The sequence below is a fragment of the Tinamus guttatus genome, unplaced genomic scaffold, assembly GCF_059628265.1.
Source record: "Tinamus guttatus ecotype Peru unplaced genomic scaffold, ASM5962826v1 Tinamus_guttatus_pri_ptg000794l, whole genome shotgun sequence".
Classification (NCBI taxonomy): Eukaryota; Metazoa; Chordata; class Aves; order Tinamiformes; family Tinamidae; genus Tinamus; species Tinamus guttatus.
In genome coordinates, this window is record NW_028289328.1 from 80964 (window position 1) to 104628 (window position 23665).

At 34.5% G+C, this 23665-nt stretch overlaps 1 protein-coding gene across 1 annotated transcript in view; it reads right to left on the bottom strand.

The window, feature by feature from the left end:
* KDM4C (lysine demethylase 4C) overlaps positions 1-23665 on the bottom strand; it is a 236854-nt gene that overhangs the window by 40544 nt on the left and 172645 nt on the right. The window contains exon 17 of the mRNA XM_088537506.1: positions 23367-23475. Within this exon, the coding sequence (XP_088393632.1) occupies positions 23367-23475 (109 nt within the window). The remainder of the gene's footprint in view (positions 1-23366; positions 23476-23665) is intronic.

Consider the following 23665-nt stretch of genomic DNA (forward strand, 5'->3'; position numbering starts at 1 on the left):
TGTGTATTTCAAAGCTTTCTCTGAAGTCGCATGAACATACATACTGTAAAAATATAGAATTTAAAATAAATATATTTGCTGAGCATCTTTTTTTCCTTTCTGTATGTTGGAGACAAACGTCGCTGCTTTTGCATGATTAGATACAATTTCTCTGTATTCATTTTTGCTTATTTTTCAAATCAGCAAATACGAGGAAGAATTAATGAGTAGCAAATACATCCAGAAAAGCAGTATATCATTTTTATATCAGAAATGAAGATAGAAGGTTTTCTCACTGGAAAAAAAAAAAAAAGTAATCAAAGCTATGGATTTAAAATAAATCCAGAGGTACTTAACCTCTCATTTATCCATGCTGCACAAGAAAGGAAGTGAATTACACATAAGTTGTTTTTCACTGAGCATAAAGAACCTGATCCTATTTAGGTTAGCATTCACACACATTAACTGAAGTGGAATTGAAGTGGTTAGGAGAACACGGTTTGATCAGGAAAAACCTGCACTTCACCAAAATACTTATAGAAGATGTAATCAATGGAAGGGATATCTCTAAACACAGCTTGGATGCTTGGTTACAAATTAAGTCCAAATGGCTTAACAACTTCAAATCTCAAGCAAAGTTAAGTAGATGGTAGAGGTACCCTGCCAAATGTTAGGACAGGGACTACAGCATAGTGGCAGCTCCCTTCAAAAGGTCTCACAAATGTTAGAAGAAACAGGTGAGCTGTGAGATATAAGGGATGACATCCTGTATTTTCATTTCCTCTGGACTATTCCAGAAAGTTTCTCAAGAAATTGACCCAACCAACCTGCAATGTGACCCTTGACACTTAACTTTGGCAAAACTCAAAATATCTTCCTCACAGTACACTCTCAATTGCAATATATATATTCCTCTTCTAATACCTTTAAAGGTTTCATTTGCTCATACAGACAATGGCTAAGCCCTCACATGAAAGGCAACTTGTCATGACTTTCGTTAACACAGAACTACCACATAACCATCATTTATATTCCAGAATAGTCTTAGTCTTGCACAGTGCTTGCAGGATAAAAACAAACAAACAAACAAACAAACCCCTAAAAAACAGAAAAGCACTACAATGTGAAGTGAGCAGTCTCAATCAAGAGCTTTCAAAATCATTATTTTCAAGATATTTTACACAGAAACAGCAGTAAATGATTAACGTGACAATGAGAGTGGCCAAGAATAACTTTTTCTGTGTTTTAAAAATTAGGGCAAAAGTAAATTGTGTTTCAGCATTCAAGATCAAACATATTTGATTAAAAATGGGTATTTATGTCAGATTACGTACAAGTTCTGTAATTTCAGCAGTAGATAACTCACCTTCTCAGAAAAATCTCTACGGTAAAACTGCAAGAACCTATTCATATCACCAAGACCTTGTTACTTGGGAATCTGATAATGCTAACTCGTCCACTTTTTAACTATCCCTTTTCATTTGCAATATTTCCCTATTCCCTGTAAGTCTAATGCAGGACCCCAGGTGTCCATCCTTAATGCAGTGAGTCAGTATATCTGTTCAAATGCATAATGTTGTTTTCTGCCACAGTAGATTTCTAGCAAAACAGTTTCTTGTGAAAACAGAATGATTTGAACAGAATACTGAAACAATGGGGGCATGTTGCTCTTTCTTTTACAAGACCACGATTATTTGAAAAGTGTTCTAATACATCTTTAATTAATTTGTTCTCTTCCTGATGAATGCAAATATCATACTCATTCCTTTCCCCCTCGTAGTAACATGACAACTAGTAAACATATTTTCAAGCTTTGAACAATGAAATATCCCTGCAAATATCCATTGGAAATCAGTTGAATAAGACAGTACTGACATTTGGTAAATAACATCATTTTGAATCTGGGTAAAAGTTCTGTAAATCTTCTATCCATTGCAGAGAGTAAATGATTGATTTCACTGACTGATAGATAAAACTTACTCAAATACACTAAAGCAGACTTATAGAACCGTGTTTTAAAAGGACAGGATGGTTATTTCTGAAAAAACACATGGCATAACTCACTCTACACCCTGCTTCCTCAGTTTAGTGCATTTACAAATACCTGAGGGGAGAACGTAAAGAGAATGGGGCCAAAATCTTCTTGATGGTGGTCAGTGACTGGACAAGGGGTAATGCGAATAAATTAAAACACAGGCAGTTCCACATCTATGTGAGGAAGAACTTCTTTTCTGTGAGGGTGACAGAGCCCTGGAACAGGCTGCCCAGAGAGGCTGTGGAGTCTCCTTCTCTGGAGATCTTCCAAACCTGCCTGGATGCCACCCTGTGCCATGTGCTCTGGGTGTCCCTGCTGGAGCAGGGGGTTGGACTAGGTGATCTCTAGAGGTCCCTTCCAACCTCAACCACTCTGTGATCCTGTGATTCTGCGATTTTGTTAGAGTCTATTTCCGTGATTCTAAGTAAAATAAATGTTGGGAAAATTGTGCTTGGAAGAGAAATAACCTTTTTCTTGTCAGCACTGCTCTAATGATAGTAACCTTCTGAAGGTCCACGTTACATAGGGAGGAGAAAAGAGGGAGGTTATATAGGAGAGGGGAAAAGCTGGAAAAACTGCGTGACACCTGAGGAACTGAGCACCAATCAGCAACGTCGGAAGCCACAGGAAGAGGAAGAGTAGGAGCAGCATGGAAGCGAGCGTGCCTCCAAGGAGACACTGCGGTAGGTGTGCTTGAGCTGCTGGGAAGCCGGGTGCCTCACGTGCTCGTGTTACAGGAAGGACTAGCTGCCAGTTTCTCAGAACCTGCAGTTTTACCCTATTTCATAGAAATCATGCCCAAGATTCCTGGATGCAACTGTGAAGTAAAAACAGTCAAACCTTATTTCTCTGTCTTTCCCACTAAGTTACAGGAAACTTGGGACAAAGGGGCTTCAGAATAAGGCAAAGGACTCCCACTTACAATCATAAATGGAGAACACCTAACCCCATTTTATTGACTGTTTTAGTTGCCTTATTGGCTTGATCCCAAATGAATTTAATATGCACTAAAGGGGAAACAACTGCAGTTTCTATTTCAGTATTAGAGCTAGGATGTGTTTCTGGTTAACTCTGTGAGATTGTAGCTCTTACATCCATGCTGTAAGGAGCTATTCCAATATTGACCAGTATGTTCTCCTTCTCCTCTCTCTCAAAGTTGAAAGAAAAGACCTACGCACTACAATTACAATTTGCAACAGGTATTAAGATTTAGACAAGTTGTAAGACACTTGTGATATTGACATAACACATCTCAGATATAATACAATTACTCCACTATTTGAACATGTTTCTGATTGAGAAGCAGCACTATCCCAAAACTGCGCTCCCCTGATTTAAAGGCTATGCTCTTGACTTGCAATGGGAATCAGACAAAAGAAGCCTAATTCTTCTATACCTCCTCATACGTTAAGCCTATTTTATGTGTTTGGGCAGCCAGCTATTTCGAAAGCTACTTCTAAAAATTTCTGCAACAGCTACATCAGAGGATTCTTCTGCCTTGTCATTATAATCATAAAATTTATGAATTATAATTAACTTACAGAGACATCTTGTTCACAAAGAAATCCACCAACATTATCCTTACAGTTCTACCTTTGAAAACAGTATTTAAATTCTGTTATAAAATCACACTAATATAGTATCTCATAGGACACCAAATCCACATGGCTTAAGAGGAGATGGAGAAAATTATTAAATGCAGATTTTTTGTTAATGATATTTTATTTCATGCCCAAGTCCCTAATTAATAACTACTGATGTATCTAAAAAGAAAGTTATAATTTAGAAAACATTCTTACGGTGAACAAAAGCAAAACTTATGCACTGATATTTATGTGTTTTTAAAAGACTGCTGTCCTTGGCATCTTGAAAAACTAATCTACCTTTTTACTTTCTTACAGCATCTCTGAAATTTAAGGGCTTCTTATCATAAAGAAAGCAGTTCAGTGTATATAATTTTGAAAGAAAGCTCAAATACAAATGTTATGAACAAAATGACAATGAAAATTCAGTAAGTGTGTGAACTGAATACAAACCATACATAAAGGAGTTCATGATCTTTGAAGTGCTAAGTGCTACTGTTTCAGAGACCAGGGCTCCTTGAAATTTTAGATTAATACATATGTATTATCTGCATTAAGGAATACGGACTGGGCTGGTCAGAAAGGGAAGAGAAGATATGTAAAATAAATGGGATCAGCAGAAGACACCAATGAACAAAAGGAAAACAAAAACACTATGGACAAGACACAGAACAGATCTATATTAGTGTACAGAGAACTATGGCATTGAAATTGAATATTAAAGGCATTTATCTTTAATGAAAATATAAAACATGTCTTAGGCAGGAGCAATATTTAGGTGCTATGGTTGAACCACAGTTTCAGGAGTAAACTTGTATCCCATACATTCTGTGGCATGGCTTGGTGGATCTTGGACATCATATCTCAGCTCCATAGCATGAAGTTCCCATTTATCTGTGTTTGGCCTAAAGTGGTCTGTGCTGTAACCTCAAGAGGGGAAGAAATGTGCAGGTGCTTAAATGAGTAATTGCCTTTATGCTATTTTTTTTTCCAGGACAAGGTAGTTAAACATTTAAGAAAGGACATCTAACATTTCTGGGGCTATATGACATTCCTAATGACATGCTGTGCTGGCACTCATCCTTTTCAGCTCTGAAGACGCAATATGATTCTGATAAAGCTCTCTTGGCAGCTTGCCTATTTCATATCCATCTACTTTCTTGGCATTTTGAGCTTCTATGGTGTGCATTTCTGGTAAACTCACTCTGAAGCAACCTGCAAGCTCAGAATCTGTTCTTTTCTGGTCAAAATGTTAAAAAGTTATTCCTAACTGAAGTGACACCAAATTATGAGCAAGCAAAACCTTCCTTCAAAAATACCTTTTGCAAAATCATTTTAGTTATGTTCACAGGAAAGAGTGTTATGAATGTTCTTTGTGTACTATCATTATTTTCAATAACACTAGTATTGATATCTGTTCTGTTTTATTCATACTATCTTCTTTCTTTGTTATTTGACACTACTGCTTTCTTGCTCGATTTCCTACCATTCAGTTAGTTTATTTTAAAAAGATAAATGAGTACTCATAACAGTAGAGAAGAACTAATAACAGTTATGTAAAAATGCTCTCACAAACTAGGACATAATGAGGACATTCCAAGGGCTGAGTTGTAGTAATTCAGTGGGAAACAATCCAAAGGGCACTATGAAAATGCTATTGCTTGCTGGAAATTTTTTCCACATCAAATTGAAAACTTCTTGTGAAAAAAGAATGATTAACAAATATTATTTTTCTTTATATGTCTAAATAATTACAGAAAGATTGGAATAATTCCATTTCAGGAATCTATCACCTGAGTCACAAGCAACACAGAAGTCAGCAGCCCCAGCTGAATGAAGTCAATTAAGTCTTTTGTCCTGATCTGCTAATTGAAACTGCATGACATAATAATTCTCCTGGGGAATTAAGAACTCTGAGGTACAAAAATTAGCCACAATGATGATCCTTTTTCCTTATAATTCAGCAACATGGGTTGTGCAGACTGCTGAAACTGCAAGATTATTCTGCATTATCTCTGCAGGTTGCATATTCCATTTCATGGCAGAAACAAGAAAGATAATGGATGTTCAGATTCAGGTTTTCACACAAGGAAAGGAAGTAGCATCATTATAGCAAGTGCCCTATATATCTGAGCATGATCACGAAGGCCACCAAAACAAACAAACAAACAAACAAACAAAAAAAAAACCCAAAACACAGAAATGCTTCAAAATTACTTTGTAAGAAGTCTTGTAAAATTGAGACAGCTACACCATATAGCACATCCTATTTTCTGGATAGTTGTAAGGGATAGCTGTAAGAAATCCACAGGTCTGCATCTGTGAGAATTCTTATCATGCTCAGTATTCATTTATACCATTAAAGGTAGATTATATTTCTTCACAAAAGGCACATAATTCCTAAGGACTACTGGTCTGTTTCCCAGGAAAGACAAAGTGTTTATTACTCTATCAAATTATGCATTTTAAGTATAACCAATTTCATGAAGATTCTGTGAACTGCACAGACATACCAGACACATGGACTGCATATTTCTCTGCAGGTGACTTGCATATATATGTATATAATATATATATGCATAACTTTACTATAATTGTCCTTTACATACTAGAAGACGAATTTAGTCTGAGTAATAAGCTGTATCTATCTGACCAGTATTCTGCACCACAATTTACTTCACTGTTGTTTCAGTTTCAAATTATAAACTGAATTCCAGATTTTTTTTTTTTTTTTTGCACTGGGACAGGTTTGAATAGCTTCTATTTACCTGTCACTCCTTTTCCTTCCTTTTTCCCTTCCTTCTCTCCACTCTGAAGTGCACTTCTTGCACACTTCTGTTTCTCTGTTTTCTCTTTGGCATAGAGAGATCCCCCTTTTATTTTTATGGTTGAAATTTTAATGAATGCATCTTACATTTTTTGGAAAGCATTACTGTGTAAAACTGAAATAGTTGCAATCATCAATCTGCATAATAACAATAAGAATTTATGCATGTAGGGATATATAATATAGGAACCAATAAATCATAATAATGCTTCATCTTTAGTTTTGTCCTCAGCGTCAGGATTTAACATAATGGCAATATATGGCATAGCACTTCAAGGATAGTGGAAGGAATATAAGTGAACTAAAAATCAAACATATTACAGGATACATGTAGGAAAGCTAGGAATCTATTTTTTTTTATTTCAAAACCTATAACTTAACTGTCAAATTACATTTGAATTTATATTTTGAAAGTTCTCTTCTTACAAAATACACGGGATAATTACATTACTATCAAATACATAGGAGCTCACTGCATGTATTAAATAATTCATGTTTACTATGGCAGTTATGCTGTTGTTGTCCTGATGATCTAAGGATGAAAGCAAAAAGACCTTTAATATTCCATTTCAGAATCTTTAAAACAAGTCTTGCAATATTTTCTAATATAGAAGCATGTCTACTGAATTTTCAGTAGGAAACACTAAGTTTGTATTAATTCAGAAATAAGCAGGCTATTCTCTAAGAGTTTTCATTTTAACGTTTTCAAAGTTTACAGTTTTAGCAGAACCACAAAAATGAGTGACAGCCTGGCAGACTTCTAATTATATTTTTTAAACACATTATTATCAGCGCTAAAACTGACAGCACAAAAACTGGTATAAACAAAACACAGTACTTACATGTCATCTGTAGCAATTTCTAGATTTTTTAAGCCATAAGTTTAAAGATTTCATTTATAAAATGATCCTAACTAAACTCTTCCCTTAGAAATCTGCTAAATCTTCTGTTTTAACCTCACTCAAGCATACACATTACATCTTTAAATTGCTGGATTGCAGGTACAGATGATACCTCCTTCAAGGATACTTTTGCTGTAAAGAAACAATATGCTGTACCCTTCACCCCCAAATGTACATGCATTAATAGGGTTTCTTAGAGAAAGGCATTTTTGAAGATTCTTCAGAAGAGCTCTGAAAATTGATATTTTAAAATAATTTAATACTCGCATTTACTATGTATCGTGTCTTTTTTTCTCCCTAAAAGGAGAGTACAACTCTCTTCTCCTACCATATCTAACAAGCTACCATGGCAGCTTTTGAGATGGGAGGGAAATGCAATGTGTGGTGTGTTGTTTTAAGAAAAAATAATAATGGAAGTCCTATTATATTTCAAAATACTTAAGAGTTTTTAGCATTAAATATGGGACAAAAATCACTAAACATATCGATGACTGATATTCATTAAGATAAATCACACAAAATGGCACTTGTACGCTAACATGTTGTGACAGTACTACTGCTTTCATAAATAAAGAGTGAATATTAAACTTTCATAGCAAAATATTTCACTAGACTAGATTGCTATGTTTGACACAGTCAATTCATCACTGCAGAAATCAGACAAAGCTTAGTCTGCTGTAGGCAGGAAGCTCATTATTTCGTTAAAATTACACTATATCTAGGACTCCAACATTCTTTTTATTAAAAATAATCACCAAGAAGCTGAAAGGTAATTGTCAACCTCCTTCACCACAATTTTGGTCTCCCATTCAAAGCAAGGCTGAAAAAAATGAAAGTAGTCATTGTTGATAAAACGTGCAGGACTCAGTGGATAGAGAAAGCAGATGGATGAGTTCAAGGAGTTTATGATTTGTTCAGTAAAACAGAGTTGGTTCAAATATTACAGAAAAGTAAACAACATTTTTTAAACGGATTTTCTTCTGTCACAACTAAAACTACGAAAAGGGTGAATTTTTATTGTCTGAATTAAAACTGGGAGAGAAAGCAGCTTCCCAGGTTTCTGAGCCCTCTCCCCCCTCTGAAAGGGCATCGGTGCAACAGGACCACTTTCAGGAACCGTATGAGCTCCAGCATACGACCGGCCGGCTTGTCTGTGCGCTTCCTTCCTATCTAAAGATCTTTCAAAGACCTTCATGCACTATATCGGTTGAAGTCTCCTTATCCTTTAAAGCCTGACTTTAATCAAGCTCCATACTACAGTCTTATTCATTCATATAGTCTTACAATTTCATAAAAGCATTATTCTTTAGCGTCAACAATTAAAGGTTTTACTATAGCTCAACTTTCCTCTTTAATACTTCTAAAATTTGTATTGCAAAGTGGCATTATCTGGTGCAAAATTACCTTAAGAGAAGGAAAGATGAAAAAAACAGACTCAAATTTTAAATAAATTATTTCAAAATCACTGAGATATAAATTTTGATCTCACTGATAGACATGAACCCCTCTTCAAGGTTTCAATGTATTTCTCTTAAGCCATGAACTTTTTTGATATTTTGAAAGTTCTTAAGAATAAAAAAAATTGTTTTCCACAGTCTTCTAATGGCGATTGTCATTAGACGTCAAATCCCACTAAAATAAAGATGACAGCATGGTAAAATACAGGCTTCCATGTGTCACATTTTTTCTTGATCAAGGCACTGCGACTTGTATTTCACTGTAGATCCAAAAATAATGCTTTCCCTTGCTTTGTAGAGGGCTCTCACAGAGACCAAACCAAGAGACTTAGAGAGTCTGAACAATTTATGAGACCTACACTCAGAAAACCATTATCAGGCTTAGAGATTCTTATGGACTTTAAGCCTATTTAAATGTGGCCACAAAGGAGCTGCTGTACCAAATCCTAAAGATGAAACTAAGTCTAAAGCTTGAAGTCAGACTTCAGTAAATTTACAGCAAATGTAAAGTATATATATCATACATATATTACTAATCAGAACACCTGGATTAAAAATCTAACCATGGCAGTGTGAATGTTCCCTTTTTGTGATTTTTTTGCCATGGACCTCTCTGTAAATGACTGAGCTATGCTCTGCATAAACCTCAGAACAGTAGAAATTTTGACCATAAAAAAAAGTTGATAACACTGAGACATCATTTGTAGGACCAGTCACACACTGACTTGACCACTTTGTGTTACAGTACAGTACGAAGTGTATAATACTACTTATATTACTTTTTCTTACTCTTCAGTAGGAAAATGCTGGAATGCGTACATTTAAAATAAAACAAAAGAAAGAAAAAAGATTTTTTTAAAAACCCTACAACACTTTGCACACAATATTTAACCCATGTAGAAAGGATGACAAATTATGAGTATTGTAGATATTGTTCATATTGCCTCATAACTACTTCAAATGTTCTCCAAAGCCATGATGAGATATGTGACAAACAATCTACCAAAATATAATGCAATACAAGTGTTCAGTCTTGCTTAACACTGTATCACCATACTGATCTTTGAAATACCTGGAATGTAAGAGTTACTATGCATATGTTGAATTTAAGTCCAGCCCATTAAAATTTTAAAGCAATGAGTACCTTCTTTATCACACAGGAGGTGCAGTACAGCATTCAGTGACAGCAAGTCACAAAAAAGCAGAGCAAGAAAAGTTGCTTTCATGGATTTTGAAATGACAGCCACCAAACTATAAGCAAGTTTGAGTAACAGAATCTCCTGGAAACAATGCATTTTTTTTATATATTTAGCTTACATTAAACACAGGTAATCACAGTCAGAAGCCATGTCAAAAAATACAATCTTGAGAAAAATAGGAGAAGCGGGTCTTTCAGTGCAATAAGATAAAATGCTAAGTTTCAATTTAAAATAGAGAAAAATAGAAAACTGAAGAAGAGATTAATAAGAAGCTCCCTTTTCTACACCTGTTCTTACATTTGCAATGGAAAATCCAACTTATTGCACTGATACAGTTTTACCTATGAATATGGAAATATTCTTAGATCAATTACAAAAACTAGGGAGTAATTAAAATTGTTAAAGTTATTGAAATTGAACTTAAATTCAAACTTATTTGATAGAGCTACTGTCTACTTCAGTTTTTCTGTAATACTAGGAAAATCTTCCACTGAGATATTTGCTGCTTTCCTTATTATAAATGCAGAAACCAGTTATGTACTCATTCCCTGATTTCCGATCTACAGTTAAAGAACAAAAGCTGAGGAGACAGAACAGTTTGCAGTATAAATCCTGACCTTTGTGTGGATGAAATCTATCCAAACTTTCCATTCTGTTAACAGGTGCTTACTAACTTTTTATTCATGCTCACCTTTTAATAAGAGTATTGAACTTAATCTCTTTAAACAATTGGTTAGCAAGGCACAATACTTAATTTATTTCTCTTATTTCGGTGCTCCTTACATGCTCTTGTGAACTCTGTGCTTTTACTCAGTCCTCTTTAATTTTTTAGGATCGATAAGGAAAAGGTCTAAGTCTGATGTATTTGGCAACACTTGAATGGTTGTTTGTAATTTACTAGGAACTATCTAGGATAGCACAGAGCTGTATGTAACACAATATTCAGCTGTCAGCATTCCTCTGGTATCTGCCTACATGCTAGTCACAATTACTCAGCTACATAAACATGGAATAAGACTCTCCAAAATAGCTGAAAACACCACTCAGAACTATCTGCTGTAGTTGCCGCTGCCTTGAAGATACACATAAGGGACCCTCTTAGACTTAGACATTCTTCACTGCCCAAACTGGTTGGAGATTGGAGCACAATAACAACAACAACAACCTAAAAAAAAATGTGTTAAGGTGGGTAATTCAGCTATGACAAGTAACAGTGCTGTAACTAATGATAAATACAGTAGAATAGAAACTGTCTCTCATTTCCGTTCTGCTGTAATGAACATCGGCAACAATCAATTAAATAAAACAGACTGAATAGTGAATATACATTCAAGAGATGCAAAAATACAGGTTTTAACAAAAACCCAGAATATTGCTAAAGAGTAGAAATCTAAAACAAATATAACTTATTGCTGCAATAAAGTCATGAGAATGTACTGCATATTTATGTTAAAATTTATAAAGGCAACTAAGCTTTTACATAGCTTTTTGGATTGTTTAGTAGTCAATAACAAATCTATGAAAGAGAATGAAATTGACCAAAGCCCTCTTAACTTTTATGAACAAAGAATCTTTTTGCTCTGAGATGAAGAAACAAAGATTTAGAAATCCCAAAAGGTAGATCTTTGAAGTATACTTGAATAAATGAATTTATAATAATAGATTAATTTATAGTGATGAATATAAGACAGAATGGAAGCGCGGGACACCTCAAATCACCAACCTGAACAGAGAGAGGAAGAAAAATATACAATCTTGAAATTAAATGGCAAGAGCAGGGATATTACATGTTTTTTTCCATAAAAATAATCTTGAGCAAAGTCCCTATATTCTCACAGCAGACATAGCAGGAAGTCACAGACATAGGAAAAAAATGATCCTGCATCATTTAGATATTCAATCTCTTTGTACAAAAGAACAGCCTGAGTCAATGAGCTTCATATATTCTATTAAGCCTCTGACAATATACAGAGCCAGAACTAACTGCATGTATAAGAATATACATATGTGTACATGCATGTAAAAATAAATGCAACTGCCTAAAGTTACAAATAAATGTGGGAAAATGAGCAGATCTTTCCTGTGATGTATTCAGTAGATGTCTAGGTCCTACAGTATACAGGTTTCCCATTAAGCTGAAAAGACACATCCAATAAAGAGTGCCAAATTAGTAATTTCTATTTAAAAAATACTCAGTTGCTATAATGAGCTAATTTTCACCATGACTAGTTAAAGAAACAGACAGAAGTATTGCTAACAGAAAATTCCTATGGATAAGAGAGGCCTCCATAACTGTTATCTCAGGGGCAACTTTTCCAGTCACCCTAGTATTTTTCCGTTAGACACAGTGTCTTAAAGGCATGATGCTGCATTGGAAAGTGTAAATTTCAGGAAGTGCTGATGAGGAAAGGTCTATGCTGCAAATAGTGTTTTAGCAGCAAAATGAATTAGCAGGAAATGAGAATTTTGTTATATATATACATATGTAGATGTAGAGCAGATGGCTAGATGTGTATCACAGAATCACACAATGGTTGAGGTTGGCAGGGACCTCTAGAGATCATCTAGTCCAACCCCCCTGCTCCAGCAGGGACACCCAGAGCACGTGGCACAGGGTGACATCCAGGCGGGTTTGGAAGATCTCCAGAGAAGGAGACTCCACAGCCTCTCTGGGCAGCCTGCAACATTAGCTAATGTACTATTCCTTCTGTATTATACAGAATCAGGAATTATGAATAATCTTTCTACTTGCTCCACTCCCTCCAGCCAACGTTCCCATGGATAACTCACAGCATAAGCAATAAAAGATAAGGCAGACGGCCACAACTTTATACTAAGGTGAAGACATTAAGGAGGCATCGCGCAAAGGATTAAGGGTTCATGTGTTTTTGTATGTGCATGCTACTTGCAGCCATATTAAATTACACTCGTACAAAAAGAGATGTCATTTATACTTCTTATGTCCAAAAGCAGAAGAATATGACATTTTTTTCAAATAGAGTTTAGGGCACTTTTCACAGCCTTCATCTATGCAAAGTCACACGAAGAATTTAAATTTTACAAAATACAAAGTTAATATATTCATTACTGAATTTTTGAAGTTACACCTAATTTATGTGAGATTTGCTTATGTCCAGCTGTCCACCAAAAGTTCCTTCTGTCTTACACAGTGTCATTAACCTATAGGCTAAAGAGAAACCAGAAGATGGTACCAGCTGCAGAGCCATCATTACGGTGTTGACATATAGTTTTCTGATCTACATTTGTCAGCCTTGGACAATGTAGTCCCTCGGCCTTCCAAGTGCCTTGCTATGATAAGGTGCAAGGAATAAGCGAGCTGTTTAAATTCAGTGCTGGCAAGACAGTTGCAACGTATGTTGGTAATAAAAACAACATACATTCCTGAAGACCACAACTAAGTGCACTGTATGTGCCCACCAAAAGACTTCACACCACTATAGTGTAAAGGAAACAAAGGTAAAACACAAGGTTAAAGGAATATATGCCATTTCTTCAGAGCATTTTCTCCCATATTTTTTTGCTTAAGACACTAGCTGAGAGTTCAAGTTGTGACTATCTAAACGCCCACTTCTTTCTCTGATACCACTGGGTTGCAAAGCAGAACAGAAATGACCCTTAAAAGAGATATGTTGTGAACAAAGAGGGACAAAATAGTGCCATTTTTCATGTAATAAAAATTATCTCCAGCAGAGATCTTTCATCCTTTTTCTTAGAAATTGCACATAAAGAAAGCTCATGGAAAATATTTCCACTAATGGAAAAAATGTAATTCCTGGCAGCAATCCAACAATGACTCTTTGCTCTTTAAAATCAACATTAACTTAGCTTCTTCCAAATTCATAATAATTTTTGCTCAGTTCATTTTACTTCTTCCTTCAGCAAGTCCTCATAAATATTATTTAAATTAACACCTTTCTAAAGGGAAACTAATATCTGCTCATGTAGATCGCTTCTCAACCTTATAACCTGAACTGTACATTTTTCACCTGAACTGTACGTTTTTCACTTCACATCGTCTCACAATGATGTTCCAAGAATCACTGCAGCACTGCCTTGAAGTGCAGACTTTTAAAAGAGGAAAATGGTAGGAAGAACAGACTCCAAGCACTCAAAACCCAAACTTTAACCTCTGAAATGTAAATATTCTCATTGTGCTTCACTTTCCAACTATTTCCATGAGGAAATACAATTATTTCCAATTATTTCCACATAACTAATTAGCAATTACTGCAGTTCTTTCCTATAAACACACTGGCTCCACAAAACTGTCAGCACAATTTTCTAAGTGGAACAGAAGTATGACCGAGTGATAAATAATTGTGTCACCATCAATGAGAAAACAGAAGGGGAAATAAGGTATAAGATGACCTATCAAATACTATACTTTGTGCAAAGCGCAACTGAATAACCAGAGAAGGAGAATGTCACTTAATAAATCTATCTTCTTCCCATTCAGGTGAGACTTGCTCCCTTACAGCCCCAGATAGAAAATTTAAACTCCACCAAACCACTGAGCTTGTGCGTAACACACAATCACAAACACCTTTGTTCTTTTGGTTAAAAAACGGTTATTGTTCCTAAATACTTAAATCTTTTTTGAAAGTAGGCTCTGTCGTTAAATCATGTAAGCATTTCTGAAAATTTTTCAGGAGACTAGAAGGAACTTAAAGGAAAATGGCAGTAAATAAGTGCAGAAGTTTTTTGTAATTTTTAATTTTAGAATGCTATAAAAATCTTTAAATACTGATGAAAAATGAAAGTTAGATAAGTTATTATCCTGATCTATTTCTGTTGTTATTTTGCTATCATACAGCATATAGCATACTCTAGTTCAGAGAGTATTCCATATTCCACAGGCCCAGCAATACTATTTTTATATTCACTTTCATCTAATTCCGTACAAAAAGTAGAAGTTCAGAAATTCTAAAGTCTTTTAAAAATTCTTTTAATAATAGAAATTTGGAAGATTATTTATAAAATTAAATCATTCTATAGATTTTCAGTCAATTGAAAATAATACTTAATATTGCTCTCAAGTGATATTCACCTCTTCCTATCTGCTGGTTGAACTAATGAGTTTTCCCAAATGTGTGCCACATTAATGTCAGTTTGTGTCTTGGCAGAAACACACATACACAATCTCAATTACTACAAATATACATCATATAAATGGAGAAGGCATCAGAAACGGGCCTGCCTCTATTTGCCATACACAGTTGGTTAGAGATTATTAATGATTCAAACCTTAAGGAAAAGAAAGTAGTTTTGTAGTAATATTTCATTTTCTTTTGCAAGGGGTACTGCCTCTTCACAAGTAAAAGGGAATTCAGATGGCAGGTTAACATTTTAAATGCTCTGCTTTCACTCTTATGGATAGGTCCAAGTCTTCAAAACATTATTGGTAGTCATGTACATCTAACACTTTCCATATTTTTTTGAAAACTTTGTAGTTTGGTACTGCTGTGCAATAGAAATTTGACAGTTTGAACAGTATCTGTTCACTGTAAGCAAATTATTCTGACAGTATTATACAGTAGGCAATGTACTTTTTTATATCAACTACTTAAAAAATTCATAAAGGTTGTGACGAACTATACTAAATTGCATTTTGCACATGGTTACAATGAGTCATTACATTTTTAACAATTATATATTGCAGTTGTTTAATCAATTATTGCATCATCTATGCTCTACCACCTTTTTAATCAGAAAAAAAATGTTTAAAGCTATTACTTAAAAGCTAAATATTTAAAAAATCATAAATATTATCATCAGGTCTATCTCAAATTTCCCGTCTGTTTTCTCCCTTTCTCTTTCTGTGCACAAAGTGACGATGCATCAGTTTATGCTTACTAAAAACGATTCTTCCCAATTGTTCATCTACTCATATTTACGGAAATGCTGAAAAGTAATCGATACCTCTTTGTGTTACCCGAAACACGTAGCAACACTGGTACACTTCACTGCAAGTGCCTTTTTACTGCACACAGTGCCTTTTTACTCTTTCACAAACAGTTTTAACAGTTCTACTATCCTACTGTGGTTTTGCAGTCAAATTTTATTACAAATTAGAACACAGGAGATAAGCAGTGTCCTCAAATACATTTAATTCTTTTTTAGGTTTTATACATCATTAAAATAGAAGAGACGGACAAGGGACTATTTGCTCATTCTTTTAAAAGCTCACACATTTTCCCTTTGAATCCTTTCTTCAGTTGGCATACCACAGTGAAGCCTCCATATTTTCAGAATTGATGTAGCTTTCAAAACCATAATCTTTGGCTTTCAAGTTCACTATTATTGCCTTCAGGTGCAAATTTTGAAGTGTATAGGCTTCTAAAAAGAACTTCATGGCCCCAGCCAGCTACTGAAAGGCTTGTAGATCAGTCATCATCACGGTGTAAATTTCTTTTCAAGATAATGTTCCTCACTCAGAGTACACTTGCGCTTATACTCAGTTCACTTGTCAAATACAAATTTGAGGTCATCAAAAGCTTCAGGGCAACTTGAGCTATTCAAAAACTCATTTTCTACCTCTATTTTGTTGGAGAAATAGGATTTCTAATGTAAAAATAATAGGAAGCACTACAGATAAAGAAATAAAGGCACATTATGTGCATGTTTCAGACAGCATTGCAGAGGATAAAGTCAATACAATACCCTAGCATTTTAAAACACTGACAATATCAAAGGCAGGTAATATATCTTGCTATTGAGCTGATACGTATTCTATTCAAAACATGATTTTAGAGTTGACATTTTAAATATATAGGCTTAGGAACAGATGCTAATGATTCTATTTAAGTGTTTCTTTTATAACAGATGAAACATTTAAACACCCTCATTTACAATGTCTACTGTTCATTTTAAGTCACAAGTCTGACAAGGGTAAATGAAGCCAGGTTCAGTATTCCTGTTGGCTTATACTTGCTGGCTATATATGAGCAAGTGTTTGTATACTGTTCTATTTTTAAGTTTTATGCTTTATTAAAAAGAATGACAGACCGGATAATACCTATGCATTTTTTAAGCCAGGTTTTTGTTTGCTGTTTTCGTATCCAGAGAACTTTTCCTGTAGCTACAGCTGAATAATTAACATTGTTATGAAAACAGAGAATATACTGAGAAAGCAGGAGAAAAGCTCTTCCCTTTCCAAAGCAAAATGGTGTTTTACCACTGAAACAACAACCTCAAGAATCCACGTTTTCTATAACACAGTGCTTTGAAAAAACAAACAGTTAAGGAAAATAAGTTTTTGAAAACAGGACTCTGCACCCAAGTTTCTCTTGGAGACATAGGGACAACGGAACAAGTAAACAAACAAACCAATAAACTTAAATAATGCTCATCCAGAGACCAAATTTTACCTGCTTTGGATCTTAAACTATGACATACCATTAAATACAGTCTAGTTGAAGCTGAAGCCACAAACACCCTCATGCCAAAACTTTTCTCCACATCATAAACCAACTGAAATCCTCCAAATACATTTTTGATGAATTTATGTGGCTTCCACCAATACTATTGCACCTCAAAAACTTGGTCTCCCATTTTGTCCTTTCTAACAGTTTCTCTGTCCCGAAACAGTATTTAAATTGACCATTCCAGCATTTCTTTTCATTTGTATGTCCAATCAACCTATGAGATCACCAGAACAGAAACCACCCCTTCCTACTGGCTGCAAAGCAGACAGCACACTGTATCTGATAAACAAACAGCCGTTTAAAACATGCAATATAGTAAGGTATATCCTCCAGCTATTTCATTTCTTAAGCTATGCATAAGCCTCTGTATTCTAGATGAAACATATTTGTTTCCTTTACTATATCCTATTAAATCATATCCTTTATGGATATAATAATAAAAGTTAAATTTCACACAGCTTGAAAGTTAAAGCGAGTGTCTCATGGTGGTGGGTATGACCACCCAACCATCCAGGGAGGGAAGGAGGAAGGGCAGGGCAGGGCAGGGAAGGGAGGAGGAGAGGACAGGGAAAGGGAAAAGGAAAAAGAGAGAGGAAGAGGAAGAGGAAGAGGAAGAGGAGGAGGAGGAGGAAGAGGAGGAGGAAGAGGAGGAGGAGGCCTAACTCACGAAAGAGCCCAGGGCAGTCTTGTTTTTCCACTCATGTGAGTTCGGTGCTCAATGACCAGATGATTAAAAAAGAGAGAGAGGGAGAGAGAGAGAGAAGGTGTATTCACACAGTCGTAAAAAACTACAGACTACAATTTTGTGGAATGTTCTATACATTGAGGTTAACTGAGGTGCCTTTTGCTTTACATACCACCTACCTCTCTGTCCCTAAAACAGGTATGGTTTGGCATGGTAAACCTTAATTCAACATAGTAGATGGCATAATCCTTTCTTTAAAATTTCCCTATGTAAAACAATCACCAAAATCTTCTATCAGTATTGATAAGGATTGTTTTCATCCACTAGTATTAAAGAAACATTTCTAAGAGAATTAATTTTTAATGAACATTTCAATGTGTCAGGTACATTTTTAGCAACAAAGACAAGCAGTATATAACCCAATGAAATGAGTTGGGGAAAGTATGAAAACATTTATGCTTTATATAAAAGCAAAAACACAAATAAAATTGGTTAAGTGAACTCGTTAATTTGCAAATATGAAATCATTGTACAAAATAACTTTGAAGCTCTGAGCTACTGTAAGTATAATGCAAATATTGATTTTTACTTTGGAAGCAATGAGTACATACTGAATATTTAATAATAGAAAGACAGATACAAAACACTGATTCTAAAATGTCTAGGGAATTAAAACTACTTAACAGCAATTAGTATACATATCAATGAGGCAATAAAAGCAGCCTACCAATATGTTCATCTTTGCACAGATGTTATTTAATTTGTCAAAAGGAAAACATTGACTTTTTATTTCCTTAGATAGTCCTTCATAGATACTACATTAGTGAAATGTCAGCTCAGACTCTAAGGATCTCTGAAAACGGGAAATATTTTGCTTAATTGGGTTTCTTATAATTTCGGAGGGAGAAAGGAGACAGGCAGAGAGGGAGGAACATTTAAAACAACTTGAACTATTTGCTCAAACACTGTTGCTTGCCCAGCACTAAAATGTAACATTTCAGAATTTTGGGGGGAAGTGGATTTTTTTTTTCTCCTATTCTGAACAACAATAAAAAAATCACCAAATACCTCTCTGATTTTAAAAAGAAGAAGTAATTATTTACTATCTTGTGTCTTTATGGAAATAAGATCATTTTAATGGTGTGTATATATATACATATATACATGGAAAGAGAGTATAGGTGTATACTCATATATATACACATACACTCATATATATAAAGAGGATATACACACACACACATATATATATATATATATATGAAGAGTAAAGGTGTATACTCTTAGACCTTTAGTGATTGAAACTGATTCATGATACAGCCTTACCCTGAAATACAGCCTTATCCTAAGAAATAGGAAAGTTGTGAAGTAGAAATTGGCTGCTGAAGACCAGTATTGGCAAGCCCTACAGCTACAAATAAGTGAATTTGATTCAACAGTTATAGTGATAGCCAATGCTAACGTCAAAGGCAGAGTTGCTAACTATGCTTTTATGCAGTAAAACTAAGATGGATGGTCTCAGCTGGCTACCCCCAAGTGCAGAGTATATGATAGCAGAGAGCAATGGAAAAAAAATCAAGTAACTAGAGGGAAGTAAGGTAAAGAAAGAAAGAAATCAGAAAACCTGCAGAGAGAATGAATCTGGTTACATTTCTCAGGGTCCTGCAGAGCCAAAAAAAAAAAAAAAAAAAGCCCTGTCATGATAAGGGCCATTAAGGATACTTTGGTATCTGATACTTCAGCAACTTCAGAACTAGTCAGGAAAGGAAGCCCAACACAATAACGTTTGTGTTGGGAAGGATGTGGCAGAGGTGCAATGTCATTGACAGCCATCTTTTCAGGGAAGCATGATACAAGCTACTGAGGTAATACGAGAAATCATTTATGAAAAATATTTAATACACTGGCCTTTAAAAAATTAAGTACAGAAGCTATTCATAAAATCTCACTACAAGTATTAGCTTTTTTAAAAAATGAAGAAAATACTGTAATATTAATCAAGGGATTTTATTTTAACTAGGTTATTCACTGTGTGAGTTTTGCAAATACAGATTTCATTTCATGGCTGGACAAGAGGCAGTCAAAATATGTGCATAACTGACCCAACCTGGACAGCACTCACAGGTGGAATATAATAAAATTTAGCCTGATATAAGGTAGAAAATAAAAAAACGGAAAAACCACTTTCCTGCCGTCAGAGTGGGCAATACACAGTCTAACAGTTAGGTTATAATCTGTATAGTCTACATAATTTTTAGAAGCATAGAGAGGAGTTCCATAAGTAAAAATCAAAATTCAAAGAAAGAGTCTTTTTTTTTCCCTTTTTTTGGCATATAATACAATTCTTAGGAAAAAAAAATCTGAAGCAAAGTTTTATCATGCTTAAATTTCTCAATCTTCACTTCAGCTTTTTCTCTTAAGCATTCAATTTGTTACTAGAAGAAAAAAAAAGAAAAAAGAGACATATTTTAACTGGTAACAGGTCAGCCTTTCTCTCATCAAACAACATTCTTATTTCATTGTTGCTTTGTTTTATTGCATCACCTTCACTGTCATTTCTAAATGCATAGTACTTCACTTAGCTTTTCTTATACGCCTTAAAGATAGCTTTTCACAGCTTGCCAAAGACAGCGTGTATATGGAAATCTGAGAATTTGAAGTGACACAGAAATTTTTCCTCTTAGGTGTATTTGAATGGTCCAAAACCTAAACAGAAAAAGCTCCATTTCTTTCCGAAAATTTTGAACCTTTTTAGCTCTAAAAAGAAACATCTGAAAATAAATTCTCATCAAATCATGACAATACAAAACTATGGTCCTGTCATCAAAGAAATCTCTATAAAGAAAAGACAAGTGCCATAAAAAGGGGATAAAAACTCAAGAACAGCAATTTATTTATAACAAATACGAAAATTTAAAAGCACACTCAGGCTGATGGTGTTTTTCAGAGAAGTTCACATTTTTCTCTTACTACAGAAGCAGCAACATATTGGTCTATAAATGATTAAACCATTACAGAGACTTTTGAGACGGCCAGACAGCATACTACCTTTAAGTTAGCAAAATCCTAGCTAATAAAGTGAATAGAAGAAACTAAGATTTAGAAGAGCAAGGTTTGAATAGTCAAACCAAGAGTACAGTCTTTTCTTCACAGCAAGGCTGTCCACTACCTATTTTATTCCAAAATACAAACTTCTTTACTTTAAAAAACAATACTGAGTGAAGCAAACACTATGATTCTAAAGATTCAGGGACTCACTGGAGACCAAAAGGACATACACAAAGTAATCGCCTGCAGTACTTGAACACCATGTATTCAACAACTGAAGAAATTACTAGGAACTGTCACCAGTGCCTTCAACATCAGTTGAAGGAAAGAAGAGAAGAAAAAGCTTTTGTTTATGAATAACAGATTAGCATCGTAAATGATCTATAGTTGCTTCATATTAAGTAAAGGCCTATGAACTGTAAATCATGTAACTGTAGTTTTGTGCATTTTGGCTCCATAACCATAATCAATAATTTTACATTAATTCAAACCTTCTCCAGAAGATTCCTTTTACTCTCACATAGTTAAGTCATAGACATCCCAATCAGATCAAGCATTTCAAAACTTAGTAAATTAAACATTCCTGGGGTACCAGGCTCCAAATCAATGATTTCCAAACAAACGAATGTATCTCAAATCTTCAAAAATATGAGTGAACATCTTAAAATGGTTTTACTGTGCTTTTACTGTTCATATTGTGATACCAGAAAGAATCTGGGATTGTCTCAAGAATACTAAGACACTGTGGGTTAAAATAAAATCTTGAGAGAAGATCTCACATAGCAGGAACAAAAAAATGTTACACCTCTACTAACTGACTGCAGTAAGAAAATTCAAGATTATTCTGAGGCATGAAAGTAGAGGAAAACATGGCAGATCATTTACCAGATTCCATTTTTTTCTAGGAAGTGTGCTAATGCTAAGCAAAGCTTGAAATAGCATTCAGAAATACTTTTTAAAACTGTGGAAGTAATCAAGCAGCTTTCAACATTTTTTTGATAATGAATTATACACAAACTGTTCAGAAATACTGTTTGTAAGATTTAAAGAAATGTGAAAATAAAATCTAGTAAGCCTCCTTGAAAAGATTCCTATTTGGAGGGCACTTTACAAATATAATTCAGCCTAAATTGCTTTTTCAGATTAAGAAAAATAGTTACAAAACAAAAAAAAAATAATGAATGGAATGAAAATAGAATTAAAGTTTCAATAGTTTAAAATGATATAGTAAAAAGGGGCTTATATATAAAGTTACATAGATCATTAGCCATTTTTGAAATAGCTTTTGAAATGGATACAGAAATCCGATAAGTGTCATTTCCCAGTATTTCTCTAATCAGCAGCTGATCACCTTCCTTCTCTCTGAAGATGATTTCAGACTGATGTACATGCTGGCAAATTAAGTAGTTCTCATTTAACTCATGAAGAAAAATTTTCTTCTATTTAACAGGCAATTTTTTGTTTTTTGCTAGTATATGGCAACTTTCTTGCATGGTAATGTTATTTGTAATGATAAGGTACAGGATGTAATTGTTTGTAGTTCATGCGTATTATGTGTATTTATGTTTATGTATGTGTTTCTATGTTTCTTACCATCCTTTAAAATGCTTCATCAAGTAGTTTATTCTTTCAGTATATCATATGAACTGCTTTGTGAACATTTTTCAATGCTCCGATGGCAGACATTGCCACATGGCAAGTTAGTCATTCATCATATTTTTACTTCTATAAATTCTTCCTTGAGGTATAAACGTCAAAATAGTAAGTGTGCATATATAAATACATATGTATTTGCACACACACACCTATATAAAAATACAAAAAAATAATACACACACACATGTTTATATTTTAATTCTATATGTGTACGGTGGGATATTCTGGTATATTTAGACTTCGGAACCTTCCTCACTTCAAATATGAACATTTCACAGTTGACATATGTCAATTTTGTTGTTGTTCTTTTGGGGGATGGCAGATTCAAACCGTTTCTATCAAACAGCAAAGGCTTCTCGCAAAGGCTGTATACTATGTTAATAACCTGACATTTATTAAAGTCAAAAGTGGTAGGCCAATTTCAATAAAACCCAATATATTTATTCCTCATCCTGGAATAGCTTAGTGTTCTGTAAGCAGTAACAGTATTTGCAATTCAGGCTTTGAACATCTTTAGATAGCAAAATATATATGAAGCTTTACTACTCACCAGTTTTAATCTTTGCAAAGGTATTCTGCTTGTGTCTATCGGTGTACGTTCTGTGACATTGCCAAATCTGACTTCTGGAATGGCAATGGCACACATTACATGTGCCCACCTGTGAAAAGTGTCAAGAATATTGCCAAAAAGACACAGAAATACAAGTATTAGTATACAGCAACCCTTAGTAATATGCTTTTACTATTTCCTTCCGAAGTTGAAGATCTATTTTTTGTTCTACATTTATTTAAAAGATAACTTCACGCAGCTTTAGCAGTTATTTGAAGTACTATAACCGTATTTCAGAA